Genomic DNA, 27,613 nt, shown 5'->3' with positions numbered 1-27,613 from the left:
GGTTCTATGGTGTAGTGGTTAGCACTCTGGACTTTGAATCCAGCGACCTGGGTTCGACTCCCGGTAGGACCTTTTCCTTTTTTTTCTTTGTCAAAGTTCTTTTCCTTTTTCTTTTTTTTGTCAAAATTCTTTTCTTTATAGTCTTCAGGTCCAGATGATATCGAAAAAGGTGCACTGACACCAATACACAAAATGATGACGCAACTTTCAGGCAGAGAAAAAGAAAAAAACAGTTTTATTTTCCATTTTCAATTTTGATATAAAGTATTTCCCAAATCCTGAAAGCCCAAGAAAGAAGGAAGAGAGAAAAAAGCAGCATTGAGAAGTCCAAAAGGAAAGGCCCACAGACAGCTCCAAAAGCCACTCTCCATCTATTGATTGTATTCCGAAACGAAAATGATGATGATGAGATAGGCACTGTCACTGGGACACAATGCGCTTAAAAAACTGTTTTCTCCCGCGAAAAAGCACTTCCCGTGAATTACAATATTGCGCATCAGAACTGTAAAGCCTACACTTCCTCGTGACCCCTTCCCCTTCTCTTCCATTCGTTTTTCCTTCTCTCTTTCTCTCTTTCTCTCTTTCTTTCTCCTCTTCGCTTCTCTTCTCAGGTTTGCGTATTGCCACGCACCATGGTCAAGGAAACGGAGTACTACGATATCCTCGGGATCACTCCCTCTGCCTCCGAAGACCAAATTCGCAAGGCCTATTACCATAAGGTTATTCAATCTACTTCAACTAACTATTCTCCTTCTTGCTTTGATTTGATTTAACTTTCTTTTTTCTCATTTTCTTAATTGCTTGGTTACTGCTACAGGCAATGCAAGTTCATCCCGATAAAAACCCGAACGATCCTCGCGCTGCCGAGAAGTTCCAGGTAGCTCCACTCCACCACTGCAATCTCTCACGCTTAACTATAATTTAATCGTAATGCACTCATACAATCCTATATTGCGGAATAATTGCTTTAAACTATGTAAAAAACATATCAAAGGGATTTTCCAATTAATAATAATAATAATAATAATAATAATAGTAATAATGACAATGATAATGATAAATGATGATTCAACATTCTTAAATACTGTTATATTGCTTTTCCACAGTATATAATCTATTTTAATATTATGGTTAGAGAAAAAAGATACTATGTTTGTGTGGATAAATTTTTTTATAAATATTTTCAGGAAAAAAATTGTTTTTTTATAAGTTAAAATTAGGTTATGTGTAAATTGAAAATAATAATTTAAAGAGATTATATGAAAATAATTTTATAAATCAATTGATGCAAAAACTGTTTTTTCTATATTAGAAGGACTTTGTGAACAAGTATTCGTGTAATGTTTTTAAGTATATGTTTAACTTTTTGTGTTAGCAGATATTGGGTGAAGCCTACCAAGTTTTGAGTGATCCAGTTCAGAGGAATTCGTACAATCAAAATGGGAAGCATTCTGTATCGAGGTACTTATGATGATGAGGATTTTCAGCTTAAATACCATTGTGGAACGTCATTGTATTTGCTAACAATCTGATTTGATTAGCTTTAATTATTGTGATGAATGTTATTAAAATAAAGAAAGAAATACTAGGCCTGATTAGCGTTCAATGGTAATGTTACTTTTACCCAAGGCTTTTGGCACATAATAGTCATTGTGATTTGTGAATACACATCTGAGCCCCAATCTTACCTTGACTTGACTAAGAGTACAATCTGGGTTAAGAAAGTGCAAATTCCTCATTCCTCATGTGTCATAAAGAGAAAGAAAAGTAAGAAAATAATAAGACTATGGTCGAATAAATAAAAATCAAAAGAGGATCAGTATACGCTCTGTTTTATTGTCATAAGGGTTCATTGGTATTAATAATTTAATTAAGGAGTTATTTATTTAACAAAAGATTTAATTGTAGAAAAACCGTAATTTAGTAAACTCATTTTAATCAGCTTCGTAAATTATAATTGAAATACAGTTAAAAAATAAATCATGATAAGTTGAAAGCTTCCTAAATTATCAACTAGAATTGGTCCAGTGACTGAGGGTTTAGGGAGTTTAACTTGGATTGTAGGATCAAACAAGTCATTTAAAAGTAAAGGTGTCCTTAATTGTGATCTTCCCTGAAGAAGTTTTTCTTTTAATACATTAATGAATGGATTCCTTGACAGGGAAACTATGCTTGACCCCATGGCTGTCTTCGCCCTGCTCTTTGGAAGTGAATTGTTTGAGGACTACATAGGGCATCTGGCTGTGGCATCAATGGCTTCTTCTGAGCTTGCTGATGAAAGTGAGGATCCTGATAAACTGAATGAGAAGTTAAAGGCAAGAAAGTTTTACATTAACTTTTCATCATTCCTTTGGCTGTATTCATGTGATTTTTGTTAGAGAAAAAAAACTAACGTTATTGGGCCTTTAGGTTGCTATAATCGTTTTCAATTATAGGTTTCCCGATCTCACTATATTTCATTTCTGAGTAGAATAGCCGTTTTCAAGTAGTGTTTCGATCGATTACATATTAATTAATATTCGATTGATTGGTACGAGGTTATCGACTTGTCTAAGTCACTTTGTTTATTTTTGTCCAAGTTACTTCTTTTTTTGTCCAAGTTTCTTCCTTCTTTTTTTCTTTGTGAGTTTTTTTCGCACCTTTCTCTTATTATGAGAGAACAATATCAAATTAGGAAATTGTCGAATATGTAGAAGCTCATAATTTTGGTTTACTATGGCAATAACACAAATTTCTGACACGACCTGCCTTTTCCTTTCAATTGGAGCAATTTTTGTTTATCTTAAAATCACGATTTATCATTAGTGAGACGTTTTGATTCATTGATCAACAAAAGAAAATGTGAATTTTATTAACTTAGAAGTCAATGCTGAAGTAGTGAAGATTAATTTGATGTGTTTTGAAGAATAATTTTCCTTTTTTTATTTTTTGTAGTTTGATATTATATTATTTAGTTGTGCTAAATATTCTATACCCAGTGTTCTCTTGTAAAAAATCATTTATACTCTATCACTGATTTTTCTGCTAGGAAACTGAAATATGTGCATAATCCCTACTGTCATATATTGCTTCTGGATCTTTTGTTCAATATTTCCCTTGACTTTGAGTATATAAATAGACGATTTTATAACCATTCCCTTGTTGCATCAGCTGGTGATAGACAATGACATTGACATTGACAATTTAGCTATGCTTTATATAGTTGATTTGAGAGAAAAGCGGCGAGAGGTTTTCATTTTCTTTTAATTTTACCTTCATTTTCTATATTTCATATAGGCTGTCCAAAGAGAAAGGGAAGAAAAGCTAGCAAGAAATTTGAAAGATTATCTTGCCCAATATGTTCGTGGTGACAAAAAGGGATTCTTCCTACGAGCAGAATCTGAAGCAAGACGGCTTTCTCGTGCTGGTTAGTGAACTTTGAGCTGCCTTTATTTGTAATACTTGGGACGAACCACATGATGCCATCGCTTATCATTCAATGTTGTAAACGTTGAACCTTAAACAGAGGATGCCCCATGAAACTCCTAACATTTCTCTGATTGAAATTTAAACGACTTAGGCCAGACATTTTGCCATAAAAAAAACTCGAATGGTTTTCCTCATGATAGATGGTACAGAATCTCATAGTAAAGACTGACATCATGGATAATTGTTCGTAGCATGTTATTTATCGATGACATAATCAATTAGATTAGTCTCCGCTGTCTCTGAATGCAGCATTTGGAGTTGACATGTTACATACCATCGGCTACATATATTCAAGACAGGCAGCACAAGAACTAGGGAAAAAGGCCATTTATCTTGGGGTGCCATTTTTGGCTGAATGGGTACGCAATAAAGGACATTTCTGGAAATCACAACTCACAGCTGCTAAAGGTTAGTTACATTACCAAAGCCTCACTTAACAGTCTGTTGGATTTCCTGAGGTTAGCTATTTCAAATGATGTTTTAATTTTATTGAGCACATGCAATTTAGGTGCTTATCAGTTAATTCAGCTTCAAGAAGACATCCGCAAGCAATTTAAAATGGATAGTAGTAGTGGCCCTGAAAATGATGTTGACTCTCACATTCGCCTCAATAAGGACACATTGATCAGTTCCTTGTGGAAGTTAAATGTAGTGGACATAGAAGTTACCCTTGTACACGTGTGTCAAATGGTGAGTTCATAACTCATTTTAATTATTTAACACGAAGGGATGCACTTTAGTAGCTTCATAGTTGATCAGGACACATGTTATTGTATTAATTGTCGTTTATACAGATACAATGACGCTCTTGGCGCGAAAAAGTAACTACTATTTCCACACGCTGAAATGGTTAATAGTATGTTAGCTAGAAAGCCTGAGACAGTAAAGCCTAACATAGTCCGAGACGAGTTATAATGAATTCTATATGACTTCTTTTTTTTATCGCCTGCGACCAGAACAAAAGACGTGAAATGGCTAACTAGCATATTGTTCTTCATACATTTATCGTTGCAGGTGCTAAAGGAAAACAATGTCAAGAAAGAGGAACTTAAAGTTCGGGCTACTGCTCTTAAAATTCTTGGGAAGATATTTCAGGTGCATATTCAGTTACCTTAGCAACTAGCTTTCAGGTTTCTCTGAATATATGCTGTCAATTGTTCTTCATAATAACTTTGGGTAAAATAACATTTTATTCCTATAATATATGACTGATTTCGTTTTATACTTTTAAAAATATCGGTTTGCTTTAATTCCAATTAAATATTTATTCATTCTATTATATAATGTCATGTTAACGATGACGTGACCAGTAGAAAATATAAAACTATTCCAATGTTTTCTGAATAATACTAAAATGAATATATTTCAATATAAAGTGAACTAAAATGAAAATATTTAATTATAAGAAATAATTCTTTTTTGCTGCTTGTTAGAAATACTTCCTTTTTTTGTACTTATAAGAAATACTCATACTGCAAACTTTATAGTTTTATAGGTTTCCCCCTTAAAATAAGACTATATATATATATATATATATTACAGAGATATAAACAATTTCTTAAAGTAGATCCATGAAAACATATACTACATCACTAAAACATTGTTTCAGTGTAACTGTTGTTATCTGCACGATGCTCTGCCCCATGCCACCCTTTCCCCACGGTCTAAGCATGATATCTATCTGTCTCTGACACGAGGTAAACTTCAAAATGTTTAGATACATAAAAGAAAATCAAAGACAATTATGTACCTTTCATAATATAACAGTGAATCTGTGTCTTCATATATAAATTCTTTGCAATTTGCATATTATTTTAAGGCCAGATTCGTGTCCCACAAGGGCGCAAAGCAAGTTACCATCATCAAGTTTGCTGATAAAACTAATGCTTCCTTCAGGACAAGTATCCAAAAGGAGAAACTTTGAGGAAGAAGATTGCAGCTAGTTCTGATGACGAAGGAAGCACTTCTGATTCTTCAGACGATGAATCGCCTAGAGCAATTTCCTATCGAACTCCCTTTTTCACGCAGGTATATGTGGAAATATTTACAACTAATCACAAAAATTATGTTTATACCACCATGTATTCACGATACTCTGATTCGAAAATACGTACACATTTATTCTTTCTTTTGCAGGGTCTCGGTAGACTTTTCAAATGCCTCTGTAATCCAGCATTTGATGTGGATGATGAAGAGATAGTTTACAAAAGCAAATGACTCATGAACTTAAAGACACTACGAAACAAAAAAATCAGTCCTTTCAATATTTTGTTCGTGAGATGATATACTAAAAGGACTTTTCTGATACCCTCTGAAGCGTAGTTTTGGGAAGAATGGGGCAAGCCGTGAATAATCAATCATATTTCGTTGCTTGTTGTCATAGTCTTCGCCCTCAAGTTTTACATGTGTCATAACACTTGGTCAAGTGTAACATTTCTGTCAAATCCACAACACTTTTCTTTTTCTTTTCCTTTTGTATCTCACAAAATTGGAAATGAATAGTAACTTCTATATCGAAATTCACAATGTCATGCTTTTAGCAAATTATCGATTCCAAATACGGCACTATGAATTTCTTGACACTACCGTATAATACTATTACACTAGCAAATGAGTATCATAGTTTTAGATGCTGACTTTTCTTATATAAGCATGTTATTTTTTTTTATTACTAGCAAGGATTCAATTTTTTTTGTTAGAAAATTATTATTATATAAATTAATAAATAAAAGGATAAAAATAAGACTTCCTAAGTGTATCTGTGAGTAAGTTTTTTCATAAAAACTTATCAGAGATAAAAGTAAACTAATATTGGTTCATACAAAATAAAAAATATAACTTTCTACTTATTGTGAAATATTGCAAATAAATTTTAGTTTATAACTGTCTCAGAAAAGTGTTCGTGGACATGAAAACCGTTTTTCACGGATCAGTAATGTACTTGAGTGTATTGTATTGTACATGAAATTTTAAGAAGATGAAAAAACTGAATTTTTTCTAGTCACTTGAGAGGAAATGAAGATGATGTTGCAGATAGAAAAATAGGATCGTTTATCAACTTGCATCTATCGTATTAGCATATATTTGAACGAAAGTGTTGTACTTTTATTATATTATCATATGATTTTAATAATAATAATAATAATAATAATAATAATAATAATAATAATAATAATAATAGTAATAATAATAATAAAATGATAATAATAAAAACAATAATATAATTTTTTTTATTTTAAAAATTAATTTTTATTTTTTTCTCTTCTTATAATAATTTTTACAATTATATATAATATTAATAATTATAATTTTATATTACTTTTACTATTAAAGGTATTTTGGTAATATTAAATTTTTATCAATTAAATAATTTTTTTATTTGTCACATTGGTCAAATTCTAAACTAATTTTCACAAATTTTACTTCAAAATCCATTCTCATTCACCTCCAAATCTCTTCAAACAAACAACAATCAATTCACTCTCAAATTTCTTCAAATCCATCCACTCATTCTCTCCCAAATCAATCCTTTAAAGTGAACACTCCCTAAGTGAGACATAACTTACTACGAGCAGAACATATAAAGTTTTGGTATCCTCAAAATGGTTAGAGCAATGGCCTGATTGTAAACAATATATTCAGGCTAGACAAGTCTCAAACCATTGTGCTCTGGTTCTTAAAACATCAGTTATTGACTTGGGTCTGAAATACATAGAAAGGGTTTAACGATACGGTGAAAAGTGTTGGGTTATTGGGCTCCCTTCCTATGTGGAGAATAGGCCCAAATAATGTGGACCTTTATGTCTCACTAGGTTAAATAGAGATGGGTTAGATTAGTAGGGAACATTAGAGTCATTTGAAGAGAGGCAAAAGCCAAGTGAGAGAAAAAGGAAGAGAGAAAGTTAATCCCGCATAACCCTAAACCTGCATTGGTGTTTTCGTCACTGTGAAGTCGTTCACTGTTGGATCGAGCTGATTTTTGGACAGTAGGTTCCATACATATGGTTCTTCATTCTAACCGCTCGGATCATCAATCAGAGGTCTAGATTGGGAGAAATCGGTCACGCACCAACAACCCTATTTTGGAGAATTTTCACCTTCTCTGTTCTCATTTGTAAGCATTTGTGCCTATTTAAATTAGCTTATTGAACACACCATTTGGTTTTATTATTGGAGACTCTTTTGTATCCCATTATTGATCATAGTGGATTTTTCTTTGGTCTGGACGACTTGTGGTTTTTACCCTTGCATTGAGGGATTTTCCACGTTAAAATTTGTTAGTGTCTCTTTGTGATTTGGATTCTATTTTTGTTCTATTTGTTTGGTGCTCCTCACAGATTCTCGCAAGAAGGGGGATTGAATTTCCGCTGCGTTATTACCTTTTTCTAAGTTGTTATATTTTTTGGCCCTTACCCCATTACAGTGACATTAGAGCTCTTTGGTTAAGGGATTGTTTAGTTTGTGTGAATGTTGGAGGCACATACAAAATTGATTCCTTTGAATGGATAAAATTATCACCTATGGAAAGACAAGATGAAGGACTTGCTATTTGTGAAAAATTTGCACCTTCCTGTTTTTGCTTCCAATAAGCATGAATCCAAGTCAGATGAAGAATCAGATTTTGAACATCAACATGTATGTGGATTTATCAGGGAATTGGTTGATGATAATGTTTATAATTTTGTTGCTAATGAGACACATGCGAGAAGCCTATGGGATAAGCTTGAGTCCTTGTATGCTGAAAAATTTTGTGGAGTTGAAGTACAAGGAAGGAACTCGTGTTTCAAATCACTTGAGTGAATTTCAAGGACGTTATGATCAATTAGCAGGAGTGGGTATAAAATTTGATGATGATCTATTGGGCTTATTCCTATTAAACTCTTTACCGGATTCGTGGGAGACATTTAGGGTTTCAATGATAAGTGCTACCCCTAATGGTGATATTTCTTTGCAAATGGCAAAGAGTGGTGCTCTTAATGAGGAGATGAGAAAGAAGACACATGGTACTTCATCTCCTTCAAAAGTGCTTATCATAGAGAATAGGGGGAGAAGCCAAAAGAAAGAACAAAATAGTGGTAGAGATAAAAGCAGGAGCAAGTCCAAGTTTCGGTACAAGAATGTGGAGTGTCACTATTGTCACAAAACAAGGCATATAAAGAAGAACTATTTTTTGTTGAAGAAAGAAAGCAAAGACAAAAAGGGTAAGCAAAGAGAAAAAGATATTGATAATGGTGATCATGTTACTACTACTACACGTGGTGATCATATTTGTCTTCGTGATTATGACACTATTAATCTTGTATCTAATGAGAGCATGTGGATAATTGATAATGGTGCTACGCTGCATGTTACATCCAGGAAGGAGTTCTTCAAATCTTGTACACCTGGTGATTTTGGAGTTTTGAAGATGGGTAATGATGGGGTGTCTAAGGTTATTGGTGTTGGTGATGTTCACTTGCAAACCAACATGGGGATGCAGTTGTTGCTTAAAGGAGTTAAACATGTTCTAGATGTTCGGTTTAACTTGATTTCTATGCAGGTATCTGATGATGGTGGATTTGATAACCACTTTGGTTCTGGAAAGTGTAAGCTCACCAAAGGTAACTTGATTGTGGCTAAAGGGGAGAAAAACTCTAAGCTTTATAGGACAAAAGCTTTGGTTGATAAAGATAGTGTGAATGTCATGTATATGGAGTCATCTTTGTGGCATAAAAGGTTTGGGCATATTAGTGAAAAAGACTTAACTTCTTAGCTAAAAAGGATGTTCTTATAGGATTGAAGATTGTAGAGTTGGAGAAATGCTCTCAGTGCATGGCTGGTAAATGAACCAGAGTATCCTTCAAGAAGCATCATCCTTCCAGGAAGTCAGAGTACCTTGAATTAGTGCATTATGGTGTTTGTGGCCCATTGAAGGTAAAATCTTTTAGTGGTTCGCTTTACTTTGTTACTTTTATTAATGATTGTTCCAGAAAGCTTTGGGTTTATGCACTACAGAGAAAGGACCAAGTGTTGGACAAGTTTAAAGAATTTCATGCTTTGGTTGAGAGACAGTCAAGCAAGAAGCTGAAGCGCGTTCGTACTGACAATAATGGTGAATATTGTGGACTATTTGATGCTTATTGTAGAAAGTATGGTATTGCACATGAGAAGACTCCTCCCAAAACTCCTTAGTTGAATGGTTTAGCAGAGAGGATGAACAAGACATTGATTGAAAGAGTTAGGTGTATGATTTCTGAAGCAAAATTGCCTAAGCATTTCTGGGGTGAGGCATTGTTTACATCAATGCATGTTATTAATCTAAGTCCTGCAGTTGCTTTGAACTTTCAGGTGCCATACAAGATTTGGTTTGGCAAGAATGTTACTTATGATCATTTGCGTGTCTTTGGTTGTAAAGCATTTGTTTTTGTTCCAAAGGATGAAAGATCAAGTTGGATGTGAAGACAAGGCAATGCATCTTTATTGGCTTTGGTTAGGATGAATTTGGCTACAAGTTGTATGACCCCGTTGAAAAGAAAGTTGTTAGATCGTAATGTGCAATTCATGGAAGGTCAAACCATTGAAGATATTGATAAGGTGGAGAAGTCTATACCTAAGGAAGATGGTAATGTGGTTGATTTTGATCCAATTCGGTTGTCTATTAATGATTTGGATATTGATGTTCATGATGATGAACAACATGGTGATATTGATAGTCAGCAGATTGGAGATGACTTGGAGGTTCCTATTGATAATGTTGATGAAGAGGAACATGATGTGTCACTAGATGAGAGTCTTGGTGATATACCTGAGTTACCAGAAGCTCAACCCAAAAGATCTAACAGGCCAAAACAACCTTCTAAGAAGTACTCTACCAATGAGTATGTGATGGTGACTGATAAGGGGGAACCTGAATGTTATGAGGAGGCCATTGAAAGTAAAGAAAAGCAAAAAGTGGTTGGATACAATGTAGGATGAGATGAAATCTCTACATGATAATCACACTTATGACCTGGTGAAGTTGCCTAAGGGTAAGATAACCTTAGAGAACAAGTGGATTTTTAGGGTGAAGCAAGAGAGCAATTCTACATCTACTAGATATAAAGCCAGATTAGTGGTGAAAGGTTTCAGACAAAGAAATGGTGTTGACTTCAATGAGATTTTCTAACCTGTGATGAGGATGACATCCATCAAAACTGTGTTAAGTTTAGCTGCTACTATAGATTTGGAGGTTGAGCAGATGGATGTGAAGACAATTTTCCTTCATGGTGATTTGGAGGAAGAGATTTACATGAAGCAACCAGATGGTTTTCTTGTTGAAGGCAAGGAAGACTATGGGTGTAGGCTACGAAAAGCCTATATGGTTTGAAGCAAGCTCTCAGGCAGTGGTATAAGAAGTTTGGGTCTGTTATGTGTGAGCAAGGCTACAAGAAGACTACCTTTGACCATTGTGTTTTTGTTAGGAAATTTTTTGAGAATGATTTCATTATATTGTTATATGTTGATGACATTCTTATTGTTGGGAAAAATGTATCCAAAATTGATAGGTTGAAGAAGCAACTGGACGAGTCATTTGCCATGAAACACATGGGATCTGCTAAGAATATTCTTGGTATAAGTATCACTCGTGATAGAAAAGAGAAGAAACTTTGGCTATCACAAGAGCACTACATTCAGAAGGTGTTGCAAAGATTCCAAATGAAAAATGTTAAAGTTGTAAGTACTCCTCTTCCTACTCATTTTAAGTTGAGTGTTAAACAAAGTCCTTCAAATGAAGCTGAGAAGATGAATATGAGAAAAGTACCTTATGCTTCTGCGGTGGATAGTTTGATGTATGCAAAGGTATGTACAAGGCCTGATATTGCACATGTTGTTGGTACAGTTAGTAGATTTCTGTCAAATCCAGGTAGAGAGCATTGGAATGCTGTGAAATGGATTTTAAGGTATCTTTGTGGTACTAGTGGTTTGAGGCTTTGTTTTGGAGGTGATAAGCCTACTTTGGTGGGTTACTCAGATTCAAATATGGTTTGAGACATTGATTCCAAAAAGTCTACTTCAGGCTATTTGATTCAGTTTGCAGGGGAGCCTTGGCTTGGCAATCAAAGTTGTAAAAGTGTGTAGCGTTGTCTACTACTGAGGCAAAATTCATTGCACTTACTGAAGCATGTAAGGAGTTGTTATGGGTGAAGAAATTCTTGCAAGAGCTTGGTTTTGTGCAAGGAAAATACTTGTTGTATTGTGACAGTCAAAGTACTATTCATCTTGGTAAGAATCCAATTTTTCATTCTAAATCCAAACATATTGATGTGATGTATCATTGGATACGTGATATTTTGGATGCTAATTTGTTGGAAATAGCGAAGGTTCATACAGATGATAATGATGCTGATATGATAACCAAGACATTGCCAAGAGGAAAGTTTGAAGTTTGTTGTGAGATCGTCGGATTAGCGGATATCTCCACATAGTCGTGAGGGGGAGATTTGTGAATGTTACTCTCTCCACCACCACACAGTGCTCCCTATACCTCGTTATTCCTCTTTTACCCTTCAGTAGTATTTAAACGGATGTGAATAAGCGTTGAATTCTTAAACGAATGTCAATATCTGTTGGATTCTTAAAGGGATGTCAATATCCGTGAAGGACAAATGACTGTTGATATTCGTTCACACGGATGTTGACATTCGTTCAAGAAGAAGAGAAATAAGGAGACCAGTGTTAGCCTAGTGGCCGACGTGGGTCATGGTGCTGGTGGTGGTGTTGAGAGTTCTGAGAAGAGAAATGATGAGTGCGGTGGTGAGACTCGTGAGCCACGTGGTGAACGACGGAGGTGGTTCCATGAAGGGGGTAATAAGCTACAGTGGGAGCAGGGGAGTACCCGTGATCGAATTTATGGTGGTGATGAGAAGTGGGAGCTGAGTAGTTGAAATCCTATGACACGTGTCCTGGTGGCGACAGGTGAGAGGTGTGGAACACGTTGGTATCGGGCTGAGGGGGCGGTGGTTGAGGAGCGCCATAGAAGGGTGGTGGTGGCTATTGGTGGGGGTTGGGGAACGTGTATGTCGGTGAAGGGTAAGCAATTCGTCTTTCGTCGTCGTCTCTACGTTGGTGAGTGTGGCTGAAGGGAAACAACATGGTGGATTTTGAGTTTCAGAATGGGAACAGAGAGAAGGCTTGTTGTCCAATTCTTGCCACTATGACCAGTGGAATTATCTACAATTTTGTAGCCGGCTTTAATAATGGATCAAGTATTTTATCGGTTTTTGGTATGAAGGGGTAGACGTCTACTGCATAAATCCATCACCCACAACCAAAATTTAGAGAAAAATTGTAAAATTTAATAAACTATAAATAATTGGACAGCAACCTCAAAACATATATTAAAATCTGATTTCAATAAGAATGCTACTTTTTTTTTTGGCATTGCTGCATTTTTCACTAACTTCCATAAGTTTCTTATTTCAGGATGATTACCCTTCTAGGCGTTGTTTAACAGCAGAGTTTCACAATTGAAATGAAACAAATGCAATAGATGAAACCAGAAACAAAAAAATAATCATTATTTATTATTTTATCTCAACTATTAGCTATTATTCGTTTCATTTTAGGTTGTGTTTATCTATTTAATTTGTCATGTTATGTGTCTCGCTTACTTTTATGGTGCAATAAGAAAAGTCCTACTCTCGACCAAATATTTTACAATTTAAGATAAAAGTAAGAAGAAGAATGAAAAAAAAATGTAATAAAATAGACCATTGTACAGGAGAGAAAGAAAAAGTTGTAGAAGAAAAGAAAAAAGAAGTATACTATGTGAAATTCTATTTCTAGCTTATTGAAATTATTTATCATTCCATAAGTTTTCTAGGGGATGATTGATTTTGCATCCACCAAGTTGTGTGCAATCAAAGAAAGAGCAAAATGAAGGGAAGTAGAGAGATTTAGGGTTTTAAAAAAGATAAACAAAGTTAAATGGTAAAAATTAAATTAATGTAAGGTATTTTTGAAATAAAAAAATAGTGAAGAAATGTAGGGAGTATTTGGGGTAGTGGAGGGAGTAACTCTCTAAAGTAAATATATATAGTTAAAAATAAAAAAGGTTACTTTTGTAATTAAAAAAATTTTGGAATGGGTTGGGGAGGTGATGGTGGAGGGAGCAACACCCAAGATTTGTTGGGTTATTGGATTTCCTTCCTATGTGGAGAATAGGCCCAAATAATGTGGACCTTTATGTCTCACTAGGTTAATAGAGATGGGTCAAATTAGTAGGGCACCTTAGAGTCATTTGAAGAGAGGCAAAAGCCAAGTGAGAGAAAAAGGAAGAGAGAAAGTTATTCCCGCATAACGCTAAACATGCATTGGTGTTTTCGTCGTTGTGAAGTCGTTCACCGTTGGATTGAGCTGATTGTTGGACAGTAAGTTCCAGACATATGGTTCTTCATTCTAATCGTCGTATCGTCAATCGGATGTCTAGATTGGGAGAAATCGGTCTCGCACCTGCAGCCCTGTTTTGGAGAATTTTCATCTTCTCTGTTCTCATTTATAAACATTTGTGCTTATTTAAATTGACTTATTGAACACACCATTTGATATTATTATTGGAAACTCTTTTGTATCCTATTATTGATCATAGTGGATTTTTCTTTGGTTTGGACGACTCGTGGTTTTTACGCTTGCATTGAGGGGTTTTCCATGTTAAAAATTGTTGGTGTCTCTTTGTGCTCTGGATTCTATTTTTTTTCTATTTGTTTGGTGCTCCTCGCAGATTCTCGCAAGAAGGAGGATTGATTTTCCACTGCGTTATTACTTTTTTCTAAGTTGTGATATTTTTCTGCCCTTCCCCCATAAGAAAGAATGTGAGATTCTTACCCACTAATGAGTAATGGCATGGTAACGATGAAAGAAAAATTGAAAAGGTTAAAAAAGGATCTAAATTTATGGAATAAAGAAGTGTATGTCATAACAAAAATAAAGAGACGCGAAATTGTCATGAATATTATTGAATTGGATAGTAAGGATGATGAAAGGAGAATTAAGAATGAAGTGAAATGGGTAGAATTGAATGGTAGTTGGTGTGAAGCCAAGTCAGGTTATAGGAGAAGTCAAAGAATTTTTTGAAAACAAGTTCAGGACTATAAGTATGAGTAATATTAAGCTTGATAATATTGGATTTCCATCCTTAACAAATGAAGACAATATAGGACCTTGATTAGTAACACTGAGGTGTTGGAAATAAAGGAAGATATTAACCAATGTGAACTTCAAAGAGCTTTGGACCCGATTGGTTGAACTTCCACTTCATTAAAAACAATTGGGAGATAATTAAGAACGATGTTATCCAAGTAATCAACTGCTTCCAACACTTTTGGACATATACTAAGGAGTTGTAATGCTTTATTCATAATCCTAGTACCAAAAAAAGTAAACCCAGTTGGTCTTCATGAATTTAGGCCTATATAATTTAATGAGGGTGTATGTATAAGATTATATCCAAGGTATTGATAAATAAGATGAAGAAAGTGCTCCAAAATGGATTGATAGCTCATAATGAGCTTTCTTAAAGGGAAGAGGGCTATTGGATAGTATTCTTATAGTTAATGAAGTTGTAGAAGAATTGAAAAAAGAAGAAGAAAGGGGTAATTATAAAGGTGGATTATGGAAAAACATATGACTTAGACATGATGGGATTTTTTTTGTATAACATGATGGGTAGACTAGCCTTTTGTTGTAAATTGATAGAATGGATACACATATATTTGGAGTCTACTATAATTTTTGTTTTGGTTAATGGAAGCTTGACTAAGGAAATAAAACCAAGAGGTTTGAGACAAGGGAATCCAATGACCCTGTTCTTATTCTTAATATATAGTACCTTAGGGGTTAGTAGAGTTAGTAAGGTAGAAAATTGGTAAATAACTACTTGAAGGTGGAAGAATTCGGAAGAATGAAATTAGGGTTCAATTACTACAATTTGCAAATGACACACTTTTTGTATGTCAACCTAATAATAAAAATATTGTGGTAATAAAAATTATTTTGGGTAGAATATGCTTTTGTTGTAAATTGATAGAATGGACATGAATCTATTTGGAGTCTACTACAGTTTATGTTTTGGTTAATGTAAGCTTGACTAAGGAAATAAAACCTATAAGAGGTTTGAGACAAGGGGATCCAATGACTCGTTCTTGTTCTTAATAGTAGCTAAGAGATTAGAAGGGTTAGTAAGACGTAAAATTAGCAAATAGCTACTTGAAGGTATAGGAATTAGGAACAATGAAATTAAGGTTCAACTACTACAATTAGCAAATGACACATTTTTCTATGTTAACCTAGTAATAAAAATCATTTTAAGATGTTTTGAGTTAGTTTTAGGTTTTAAGGTTAACATCCATATGGATAAGATAAGAGCTATAGAGATTCAGAAGGCAAAAGTGGATAGTTTGTTTAGGATACTAAATTGTAGCTATATAAAAATCTCATTCAAGTACCTCCATTAAATTGTCGCAGATTGTTGTGTGTAGATGAGAGAAAGGATGAAGATAAGAGAAAAACAAATTAGATAAGTGAAGAAAGTGGGTTAGTGATAGGTGAGTTTTTCTTATTTTTTTTATTTTTTTAAAATATGTCTTTTTTTATGAATGAGAAGTTTTTTGTTTATTAAATCTTAATACAATTTGTTAAAATGTATCAACTGAAAAGAAAATAAATAAACCATATACATTCATAAATAAAATACTAAAAAAAAACATGCCCAACTACTAAACCACTTTTACCCTTATATAGTTAATTCTAGTGCATCTCATGTACATTAAATATTTTAATACTTAGCAATCCCGTGAAATAAGTTTATAAAATTACAACACATCAAGTACCAAAAGCTTATATGAAGTATATGTTTACTAAATAACGTTTTATTCAAATATACCTATACCCTATAATTATCAAAGCTGCCCCTACCTTATAATATATACATGTTATACGTTACTATATATTTTACTATATAAGAAAACAAAACCACCATTGGCTTTTGTTTTATATAAAAAAAAAAAACAAAAACAAAGTCACATCCATCACGCCTAATAACTATTACACATTCATAAAAGTCTTGCAACAATTTCATATACTATTAAAAAAAACAATGTAGTAAAACGCCCAATTCAAACACCAATTATTTTAAACATTTGTATATAATATATTATGCCAAACACAAAACCACGATTATGTAAATAAAATAAACCATTTCAAACACGTAATTATTAAAAACCCGTTTCGGCTTTATCCACTTAAAACGCCAATACCTAAAAAAGTACCAAATATGTCAGCCATATTTAATAAAAACATCCTCATAATAAAACCATACCCACCGAAAATTGCAAAAGCTATTTTGTCTTTATCCCAATTAAATAACCAATGCCTAATAATCGAAAACCAAACCGGAATTTATTTCCAATTATGTCTATACAAAAAAAAAAAACAAAATTACGACTTTCACACCAAACTGCAAGGATGACAAATTCACTCTCACATTACTTAACTTAAACTTTACTAAAATAAAATAAAAATACGATTATTTTAATATTATAACGTTTTTTTAACTTTTATATATATATATATATATATATATATATATATATATATATATATATATATATATATATATATATATATCTTTAACCTAAAAGAAAACGACAACCTCTTTTACTGCCAAACATATTATGATTAAAATAATTCAATCCTTTTAACTTTTATATACAATACACATTATAATAATTTCAATGCTCCAAAAGTCTTATAATAATATATGGTTATTATAGAATATACATTCATATTACTATATAACGTATATATTACTATATATGAAAACGATTCCATCATTTGCTTTTTGATGAGTTTCGAATGGGATTTGTGAGACCGAGACACTAACCTTTGACTGGTGCGCTCCACTTGTCTGCTTTTCGTTTGTACCGATCGGTCATCGACGCTCAAGTTAGGAGCGGTTTTATGAACTGTTCGTGACAGTTAAATATTGAAATAAATAGAAAGTACTGTAATCTAAGTTCCAATCTGTCTTTACCTTCCACCTAAACCCTTGTTTATAGAGTTTAAAGGAATGACACATTAATTTACCTCTTAATGGTCATCAATGCAAACTTTAATTACTTAACGACAGTCGTTACGACATTCATTGTGCGTTACACCTGCTTAATTGTTGTCGAGACCGAACGGTTGAGAAACTGGTCGAGACCGAACGGAAAGCTTTGTCGAGACTGAACGGCTGATAAACTAACCGAGACCGAACGGTTGAGAAACTGGTCATCGGCTGATAAATTAACCGAGACCGAGCGGTATGGACCGAACGGCTGAACGGCTGAGAAAGCTAGTCGAGACCGAACGGTAGCCTGCGAACCCGTAGTAACATGATGTAAAACATAATAACCATAATAATAATAATAAAAAAGAACAACACTCACCCACTATTTAACTTTATCCCATGAAATATGCACTTAAATAAATAAATAGAAAAATACCATTTAACAAATGCTAAAACCCTTTTAACTTTATAAAGATAAAAAATAAATAAAAATGCCGTCTAGCAAATGATTAAATATTTTAGAAATTTAAATAAAATATAATTACATAATTTAATAGAAATAAACCAGTAAAAAGAGTGTGACAAAGAAAATATAATTTACTCCCTTACCTAAATTTTCCAACTTAAGTTTAGCGTACTCAGATATTCTTCTTCCAAACCGTTCTTCTATCTGAATGTGAGCTTTCCTCATAATATTAATAGGCCCATTTTTTAATTCTAATTATGAGCTTAATTAAATCTATTAAATTCACACAATTCCATTCAATGCAATCTTAACTTAATTCACTTTTCTCATTTTTCCAATCTTAATTAGAGCAGTTTCCCTGCATCTTTATAGTTTCTTCTATATCTCCAAAAATTTTCATTGTCTTTTTCATTAATAACTACCGCTGTTCGAATCGTTAACACTTATTTGAATATCAATTAAGATATTTTATTTTAATTTCTTTTAATTTATTTTTTTAATTTTTTATTTAATAATAATAATAATAATAAATTACAAAATAAAATTTAATATTTTAAATTAAAAACAAAACTAAAAAAATATTAAATTAAAAAATTTATTTATTTTAATTCAATAATAAATAAATATTTTTTTATTTAATAAATATTTAATTAACTTAATATTTTTCATATAATTAAATATACATTAATATTTTAATTTATAAAAATATTAAAAAAAAAAAAACTTCAAAGAAAGATAATATATTCGATTTGAATTATTTATATGTTAACCGAATTTTCAGTTATCATATTTTTTTTAAAGTTTTTTGTTTTTAATTTTATAATATATTTTATCAATTTTTGTTTAATAAATAATATTTTATAAATTAAAATATTAATATATATTTAATTATATAAAAAAATTTAATTAATTAAATATTTATTATATTAAAAAACAATTTTCTGATTATTAAATTTACAGAAATAATTTTTTAATTTAAAATATTAAGTTTGTGATGTTTTAAATATATTTTATTATTATTATTGTTAATGTTATTATTATTAGTATTATTAAATTAAAATAAAAATGTGAATTTTAAAAGAATAGTTTAACCAGTGTTTAAACACTGGTTAAGTAAAGAAAAAGATTTTAACTGGTGTTCGAACGTCGGTTAAGTAAAAAAAATTCTAACCGACGTTCGAACGTTGGTAAAATGTTAACCAAAATTCAAATGTCAATGGCTATTAATGAAAATGGTAGAAAAGAAATTTTTGGAGGTGTAAGAAGAAATAGTGGAGATGAACTTCTCTCTTAATTATCAGATTTAATTTGTAACTATATTAGTCTATATATACACAAAAGACTCTATTGTTAGCCTCATGAGATGTTTAGGTAATCAAAGTTTTCAATACTTATGCCATAAAATAAGTTTTGATGTTGATGTGAATGTCATTAACTAGGCTACAGTTCTTATAATAACCACAAACTCTATACCCATAACTAGATGAAAACCCAAGACACAATATAAGACTTAGGAGGTCCATGATAAGGGCAAGAGATAAATTAATCTAGAAAACATTACAAAAGATTATGACTAATCTAATAGAGCTACAACATGCTGAGCACCACATGAGGGGGGTGCTACTCACATGTATTACTCGCTTGGAATGAGAACAAAAGGGTCAATTTTGTGTTATTTTTCATGTATAAATTATATAAATAATTTGGGAATGAATGGAATAGACAAAATATTTTAGTTATCAAACTCCTTTGCTAGGGTTTACCCCTAAATAATTTGATCTTATTAAAAATTTCTTAATTCTTGTGATGATCTCATAGCTTATCAAACATTGTTCTTTATGGTGCTTAATTTTATGTAATTTTTTTCGTCTAATTGTAGTGTTGTAGGTCAAATTTTTTTTTTTCCAATTCTGCAAATTTTAGGATTCACCACTAGTAACATCATCATCTAAATTTCATATGTGTAGGTATAATTTCGTTGGTAACATGAGTTGCATCTACACTTTAGTCAGGTCTGAAATTCATTGAAACTAAAAATAATCATCTTTAAATTAGACATATGAAGACTTACCACAAGGAACATTCTCCATCATTATTATATGAGAGGGGAGAGGCAGATTTATAACTTGATGGCCTATTCATAGCACTTCCCAAAGATCACCAATTGGAGGCAAACTTATAACATGATACCTCGCCATATTTATAGCTACATAACTGCTTTTAGTACTGACTCTAAAAATAGGAGGTTGATCTTGTTGTATTGTTGCAAGTGGCTCTTTTGAGATTTTTAAGGTTAATATTTTACATTTATTCAAAATTTATTCATTGTTCCTAATTTATCCATACGACCTCAAAATCAAGCAAATAATTAATCCATGAAAAACTTATATACCTTTTAACAATCAGATGGAGATGTTTTTTTTACTCTACGGTGGTAGTTTGTCTTGTATAATGATATACAACACGTTATTATTTTTTTCATTTTTTTGGATGACTTTTAATGATGGTTCAAGAACAATCATTGTTTCTTGAAATTTTTAATGACAATTATTTTAATCATAGTTATTTTTGTCAAACTTTTAAAGATGTGAACATTTACCATGATTCAAAAATTGTTGTTTGGAGGGTTGTTTCAGTAATCGTGAAAAGTTCATTATATAGTAATGTAAATAAAAAGATAGTAATGTAAGAGTTAACCAAGAAAACACAAACAACCACCACCAACTAACTCCGGTAGGGCATGCTTGATCAACAACAAAGCACCAACAAAGGAAAATTAAAAAAGAGAAAAGTGAGTGAATTTCAAAGTTAACGTAAGAAAAAAACTTTTGTAATTTTTTATCACAATAAAATAAATTATGATAATTTTGTAATTGTCATTTTTTTTTCAGTTTTTGACTTTCAATAATGATTTGTAATAAATCATTATATTATTTCTCTTAATTAACGAGGATCTGAATCAATCATGATAAAAGATCTTTTCTATTTATAAAAGTAACACCGTATTTTTTTTCTTGAATGAGAGTGATCTTTAAACCATTATAATTTTGGTCATTTTATGGTAATTTTGCACTAGAGGGAACTATTCCCCATGTACTTGACGATGCTGTGTATTTCCAAAGCTAAACCAAACCATTCGGTTGAACTGAGTTTTACAGCTACCAATCAAACTACGTCTCTTTCTTTGCACCTACACTTCCATGATATGCATTATTTACTGTTGCTTGGGGAAGATGCAATGCTACTTGTTACTTTTACCTAATTCATAAGCTGAGACAATCATTACTGAACGCATATTCCAAACAGAAAAAGCAACCATTATTGTTTGTGAAGGCAAATGAATGAGACAACATGATCGATGATAGCTTTATGATTCACTCCACACATCTTAGTGCATCTGATTAAAGACAATGATGCCATCGTAATAATTATCTGTGACCCACACTTCATTCTCCAGTATCTATATTTTTTTCTTTTTCACACATAAACTGAAGAAGCAATTTCCATTAATGGGTTCCTTTGTTATGATGTTTTCCTTGTAACAACAATTCATTATAATTAAAGTAGACCCAAAGAAAAAGCCAAAGGAGCAGAAGATACACAAGAAAATCCCTACTAGAAAGAGTGCAACTCTCATCCAATAATCTTCTTGGTCTTTTGTTAGGTGTGATTGACTTCATTTTGTCACCATTGAATCTTCCTTATATGCCCATTTAACTTTTCAGATTTACTTCTCAAAAGAATAAGTTTACTTTAAAAAGTAAAAGTAAAAAGTTATAGCCATTAATTTTAAATAGAAGTTTAGATGGTTGTTGTTAGGTTGAAAAAGAAACTTTTTTATGTCACTGTTTAATTAAGAGTTGTTAGACTATGTTAAGAAATTCTCAATGAGTAAAAATAAATCAAAATTGAGTATTACATAAAAAACTATTATTTTAAGTTTTTGAGTTAAAGATAACTTTAATTTTGTGTGGATTGAATTTATGTTTCATTATTATTGATTCTTCTAAGTAATAAATTATTTCTCAAAAGATATTAAAAATATAAATTATTTTTTTTCGAACATCCATCAAAATATGTTAGTTATATATTTATTTGCTATAATTTCATTAAAAGAATATCTGATGTCACATAGCCTTCTTATTTTGGTTGAGTTTAAATCATCATGGTCCTAGTTTGTGCAATTATTCCTTAAAAACAAATCCTAATTTTGAATGAGGTAAAGGAGCGTGCGTCATGTCTTGTCAGTTAAACAAAGATGGAGAATACGAGGGACAGATGCGGTCATTGCCTTTTCCTTCTTCTACGCAAACAAAAGACAAATGTTAATGGATCTCTTCATGATTCTGGTTAAAGAATCTGAGGAAAATATTTTATAAAAAAATTGAAGGAAAATCAAAAGTGATTGTGCGTGTGAAAGGAGTAAATTCTTCTTACTGGTAGTATATTTTTTGAGAAAGGATTCTAATTGTAATGTTTTATTTCGAAAACATGTTTCACATTCCAGTCTATCAAAGTTTAAAAATAAAAATAAAACGAGAATAAAAAAAATGGGTTTTTTTGTGTGAAGGGAGCATGTTTTGTGAAGGTGAGTATGTTTTGTATGATTAAAAATAAAAATAAAACGAGAATAAAATTCATTGTTTAGGAATTTGCATGATTATTTAGATGCATAGGTTCAAAATGCGGTTTTGTAAAGATAAAAATCCATCACAGGTAATATAAATAAAGATCTCAAATACACTTATATTATTATTAACTTGAGCATTAAATTCTCTTTTACGGATATTCACTCACACAATTTTCGATAGATAGAAGGATGAACGAATAACGTATGAATGATCATTAGTGAACCCATTCGATCTTTAGGACAAACATAGAATGCTTGAGTAAGGGAACTCAACCCCAAATTCGAAACAACTACTATTTTTTGTTCGTTTTTTAATTTTTAAAAACATATATAACAAAGCCATATTAAAATTCCGAGTTCTGAAACAATCGAATTTTCAACATATTCATTTTTACACAAAATAATCTATTAGAAATGGATTTTCAATGGACAAAATTATAACTTGATTTTCCAATTTTCTTTTTAAAACTTGATAAAGATAACGAAATTGGAGACTTTTTCATATGAGAATTTGGTTCCTGACTGTAAAGAAGTCCAGTTTGGAAATTAAAATAAAAGGTTTAATTATTCAGGAAGTCCCTATTTTTGGGCAGAATCTCAATTTGGTTCTTTTCTTTCTCGGCATCTCAATTGGGTCCTATTTTTGTAAAAATTGCAACAATTCGGCCCTTGCCGTTAAATTGAGCCAAACGGCGTCAGTTTCTAGTTGACGTGGCACACTGGACTGATTTGTACTGATTTTTTTGCTTGACGTGGATAAATGATGTGTATTAAGATAGTTTTAAAATTAAAAACTTGGTAAAACTCTCCCTAAGCCGCACAAGATTCACGTGTTTAATATTCCCAATCGTGGAGACCTCCACCCTGAACTCCTTCTCCTCACTCCATGGCCTCTCCAACCTCTTCACATCCACAACCGAAGCATCACTCAACTCCCCCTGAAACACAGTCCCAAACCCTCTGTGCCCGATCTTCTTTGAAAAATAAGCTTGAATCTGAATACCATGAATGTACTATGAACTGAGTTTGAGGAATCCCATAAATAGGAACAGTCATCTTCCATGGAAGACGAAACAGAGAAACAGAAGAAGCACTTAGCAATGGTGGAAAGGCTTTCGAAGCGCCTCCAAAGCCGTTCAACAAAGCCCAAATATTCAATAGAATCTACCTCCTCCGTCCTCTCACACTTCTCCCAACTATAAACCTCCACAGAGTTCCAACTCCAACAATCCCAATCTCTTTCCTCCGATCCACCAAACCTCAAACTCCATTTCCAAAGCATCTTCGAATCAATCTCCGATCCACATGTTGCTTCTACTTCAGCAGATTCTTTCCCCCACCATGAGTCTCGACACTCTGAAGAACATCAATCGCACTGGTTATACTGTAATCCACGTCAAAAACAAACACAGGCACAACCCTAACAAAATCTGGTGCAACCGTTTCGAATCCAAATATGGTGTAACCATTATTGTTGTTATCAGTCTCAAACCTAAAGCTCTTCTTGATCAATTTCCAATCGAGGCCGGAGCTACCCGTGCTATCGAAATCGCTGTGGATGTGGATGAACTGGACCGTGAGGGAATTCTCGAACGGAACAGGTATCTGGAGGGAGGGAGTGAGGAAGACATTGTAGGCACTCCAGATGAGGGAGGCGATGGGGTGGAAAGTGGCGAGGGGGTGAAACTCGCCGCGGGGGATAACGCTGTCATCGGAGATTGTGGGGCCGAAGTCAACTAGACCGGCGCGAAAGTCAATCCAGAAGTAGCGATCTCCGGAGGTGAAGAAGGTGCCAGAGCATTTGGTGAAAGCGGGGGAGAATTCTTAGGGGGAGTAGGTGTAGGCGTAGGGTTTGGGATCCATGGAGTTGAAGAGGTTGGTGATGTGTTAGAAGAGATGGGTGATGTGTTATCCATTTGTTTGTTTTAAAAAAAATATAAATATACACGTCAGAGGTGCCCTCTACTAATGTAGCCACGTCAATTAAAAAGTCAGTTCAACGTGCCACGTCAACTACAAACTGACGCCGTTTGGCTCAATTTAACGGCAAGAGCCGAATTGTTGTAATTTTCACAAAAATAGGACCCAATTGAGATGCCCAGAAAGAAAAGGATCAAATTGAGATTCTGCCTGAAAATAGGGACTTGAATGATTAAACCAAAATAAAAATATAATTATTTTGATAAAAGAAGAAAGATTTATTTTAAGAAGAAAAGAAGAAGAAGCAAAAGACAGTGGTAAAAAACAAAAACAGGGTAAAAAGAAACAAGGAGAGGAATAGGCCCACGTGTCAGTCCATCTAGAATCCCTTGACTTTAAGGACGCTCTCTCTCAATCTATTCTTTCCTTCTTTTAAAAATCTTAGTCTCCAAGAAATTAAAGAGCAGCATCACCTTGAAGCTACACTTGTTGTGATTGTGAAGAACAAATCCCCTGCTAATCTCTCCCACCGTTTCCAAACCAACCACACAGACATAAACACAACCCTCATTATTTTTGTAACATGTTTCATCCGCAAAGAGACCAACAACCCACGATTTCTTTTCCTCTGTCGAATGGAAAAGGACACACAACAACTCATACTTATGACGCTTGGGGAGCCACAAACTCTGGTTTAGTACCTTCAAAGAAGCCACCTAAAAACTACAAGAATTGTCACAGCTGCAACGACATGGAAGTGCAATTCGGAACAGGGTCAAAGGTGGATGATGAATCTGGCATGTGTTCCCCTCCTTTGTGGTCCACCAGTCCATCAAAGAGTCCCCATCACCGCAAAAACCACTACCGCTGCCTTTCCCCCGCTTCCAAGACTCAAGCTATTGCAAGAGGCCAAAGGGAGCTCATGGAAATGGTTAAGAACATGCCTGAGTCAAGCTACGAGCTTTCTCTCAAAGATCTGGTGGAACACCCCAGACTTGAAGTTGGACAAGAGAAAGGGGTGAAAGGGGTTAAAGGGGTGAAAGGGGTGGAAGAGGCAGAGGAGAGGAAATTGAACAACAAAAATGTGCATGCTAGAATGGTTGATAAGAAGGGTCAGGTTAAGAGAAGTGGGAAAATTGATAGTGGAGGGTTTTATCTGAAAATGGTGTTTCCAATGTCTCTGGGATTCAAAAAGAAGACCAAGAACGAGGCCTTGGTGAATAATAGTCCAAACAAGGTGTCTCCTAGAACATCGGTTTCTGATGGATCTGCTAAGGGTGTTGATAAAGATTGGTGGAAGAAAAGCCTTTCAGCATCTGGTGGAGAGAGTGATAGTGGTGTTTCCAGCATTAACAGTGGAAGCATGAAGAGTTCTGCTAGCAGCAACAGTAGCAGTAGTAGCAGAAGTAATAGCAGGTATGTTCAAACAAGCCAATACAAATGGATATTGAGTTTACATGTTGAAACTTGAAACCATAGAAAATGTATTGCCTAACTAAGTTGCTATTCTCAAAATGGTATGAATTTGGCATGACAAAAAGTATGAATTTTGCTGGAGGACTTTGATTTGTTGTGAATGATGACATGATCAGCATCTTTCTAAGATCATTTAGCAGTTAAATGCATAAAGGAAATTAATACTGATGGTGTAGATTTTTATGAGTAAATTCTGCAGAAATTTCAATGTTCTTGTACTTTTCCAAAGTATTTAGCAGTTTGATAAATTCTTAATTAATGTAAAAACTTTTATGGCAATACTATATGTTTAACTTTTAAGAAAAGGTATCTGGCTGTACTTGAAACACGTACATAAAACATAATTATAAGGTAAAGTTACTGTTATGTAGCATTCGTGGTTTCTTATTATACTTTGAACCATGTATGTTTTCAAAATTCAGAACACCTCTTTGTTTTCTTTAAGTATAATCTTGAATAAAAGTCTTTTAAACCCTGTAGCTTTCAAAATGCTCTTTTGAGGATAGTCACAACACCAAGTTGTTTCCTGTAGGAAATTGTGTTTCTTGGGAAATATGTGCTTGAAATCTTCACTGTCTCTGGTAAATGACAAAGTCAATGAAAGTAAACAAAAGTATGCACGCATTGTCGGTTTATTGGCCTTACTTCACGGAGGTTAAAGGGTCAAAGGCACCACCTGTTGTAGTCTTTTAATTGATAAAGTTTGGTGGCGTAACTTTTAAGGTCTTTAAATCAAATCAAATGTTGCAGTGCTCAGTTGTTGGTGGGTAAAAAAAAAAACAGAGTGGTCTTGTTCGTGAGCTAGGTACATTTTTGTCGGACACCAAGATTCTAATTAAGAACATAAATTGTTGATTTGTTGCATCACAACAACCAAGTTTTATTCTTCCAATGAATAAATAATCTAGCACAGATTGCCGAACAATACTAACAACTATTTATTTGTGTTCACATAGATTCTAGTATTTCCAGTTCACTTGTTATCATTGCTTGAACATGGTAGCAACTTCTGTTACTTAATTACAATGTTTAAAGTTTTGGAGTTTAATTATGTCATTTTAGGTATAATAAGTAAGAGTTAGGCTTAAGATCTTCCATAATATTAGGTATTAATTCGAATCATGAATTTTTGTCAACAATATATCATTATTATGAGAAAATTGACCAATAACTATTTTTGGGATGCAGGCATGAAGTGAGTGGTAGTAGTTGCTGGCCTTTCATGCGAAGACTTGAAATCCAATCACAAAAATAGAAGTTGGCTGAGATTATTATGAGTACAATTTGATATACGTATATGCAATTATAGTTTATTGGGTTTTAGACATGACATGACACATAAAAAACATAATAATAATGTGAGGAGTGTGTTTATGAATATTTTCTCATAAAGTTTAACGAAGTGGTATATTTTATTCTATGTTTTCTCGAAGAACATCAAACCACCTCGAATGGCATTTATGTGATGAGTTGGATAGCTTAATAGGGCATAGTATAATGGTAGGGACAAAAGCCTTTTGATCTTTTAAAATATTTAGGGTGGAATAGTCTGGTTTTTCATTACGCGAGGAAAATACGTTATAAAAAC

At 33.2% G+C, this 27,613-nt stretch overlaps 2 protein-coding genes and 1 non-coding gene across 3 annotated transcripts; all 3 read left to right on the top strand.

Annotated features, from left to right (window-relative positions):
* On the top strand, positions 1–72 carry TRNAQ-UUG (transfer RNA glutamine (anticodon UUG)). The gene has a single exon. It is a non-coding gene; the product is annotated as a tRNA-Gln (tRNA).
* A 217-nt stretch (positions 73–289) lies between these two features.
* LOC108337618 (chaperone protein dnaJ 10) lies at positions 290–5,965 on the top strand. Its single transcript, XM_052866669.1, has 10 exons — positions 290–719; positions 818–877; positions 1,379–1,461; positions 2,162–2,315; positions 3,277–3,406; positions 3,718–3,876; positions 3,977–4,158; positions 4,483–4,563; positions 5,365–5,496; positions 5,605–5,965. The coding sequence occupies exons 1-10, from the start codon at positions 633–635 to the stop codon at positions 5,683–5,685; spliced, it is 1,149 nt and encodes a 382-aa protein (XP_052722629.1). The 5' UTR covers positions 290–632; the 3' UTR covers positions 5,686–5,965.
* Positions 5,966–24,986: 19,021 nt separating this feature from the next.
* LOC108337335 (uncharacterized) lies at positions 24,987–27,403 on the top strand. The gene is made up of 2 exons (XM_017573837.2): positions 24,987–25,965; positions 27,214–27,403. Exons 1-2 carry the CDS (start codon positions 25,133–25,135, stop codon positions 27,278–27,280), a joined length of 900 nt encoding a protein of 299 aa, XP_017429326.1. The 5' UTR covers positions 24,987–25,132; the 3' UTR covers positions 27,281–27,403.
* The last annotated feature ends 210 nt before the right edge of the window (positions 27,404–27,613 follow it).

This window comes from Vigna angularis, chromosome 7 (genome assembly GCF_016808095.1).
Source record: "Vigna angularis cultivar LongXiaoDou No.4 chromosome 7, ASM1680809v1, whole genome shotgun sequence".
NCBI classification, from domain to species: Eukaryota; Viridiplantae; Streptophyta; class Magnoliopsida; order Fabales; family Fabaceae; genus Vigna; species Vigna angularis.
Note: the sequence above shows the minus strand (reverse complement) of the source record. Positions and strands in the feature narration are given on the sequence as shown.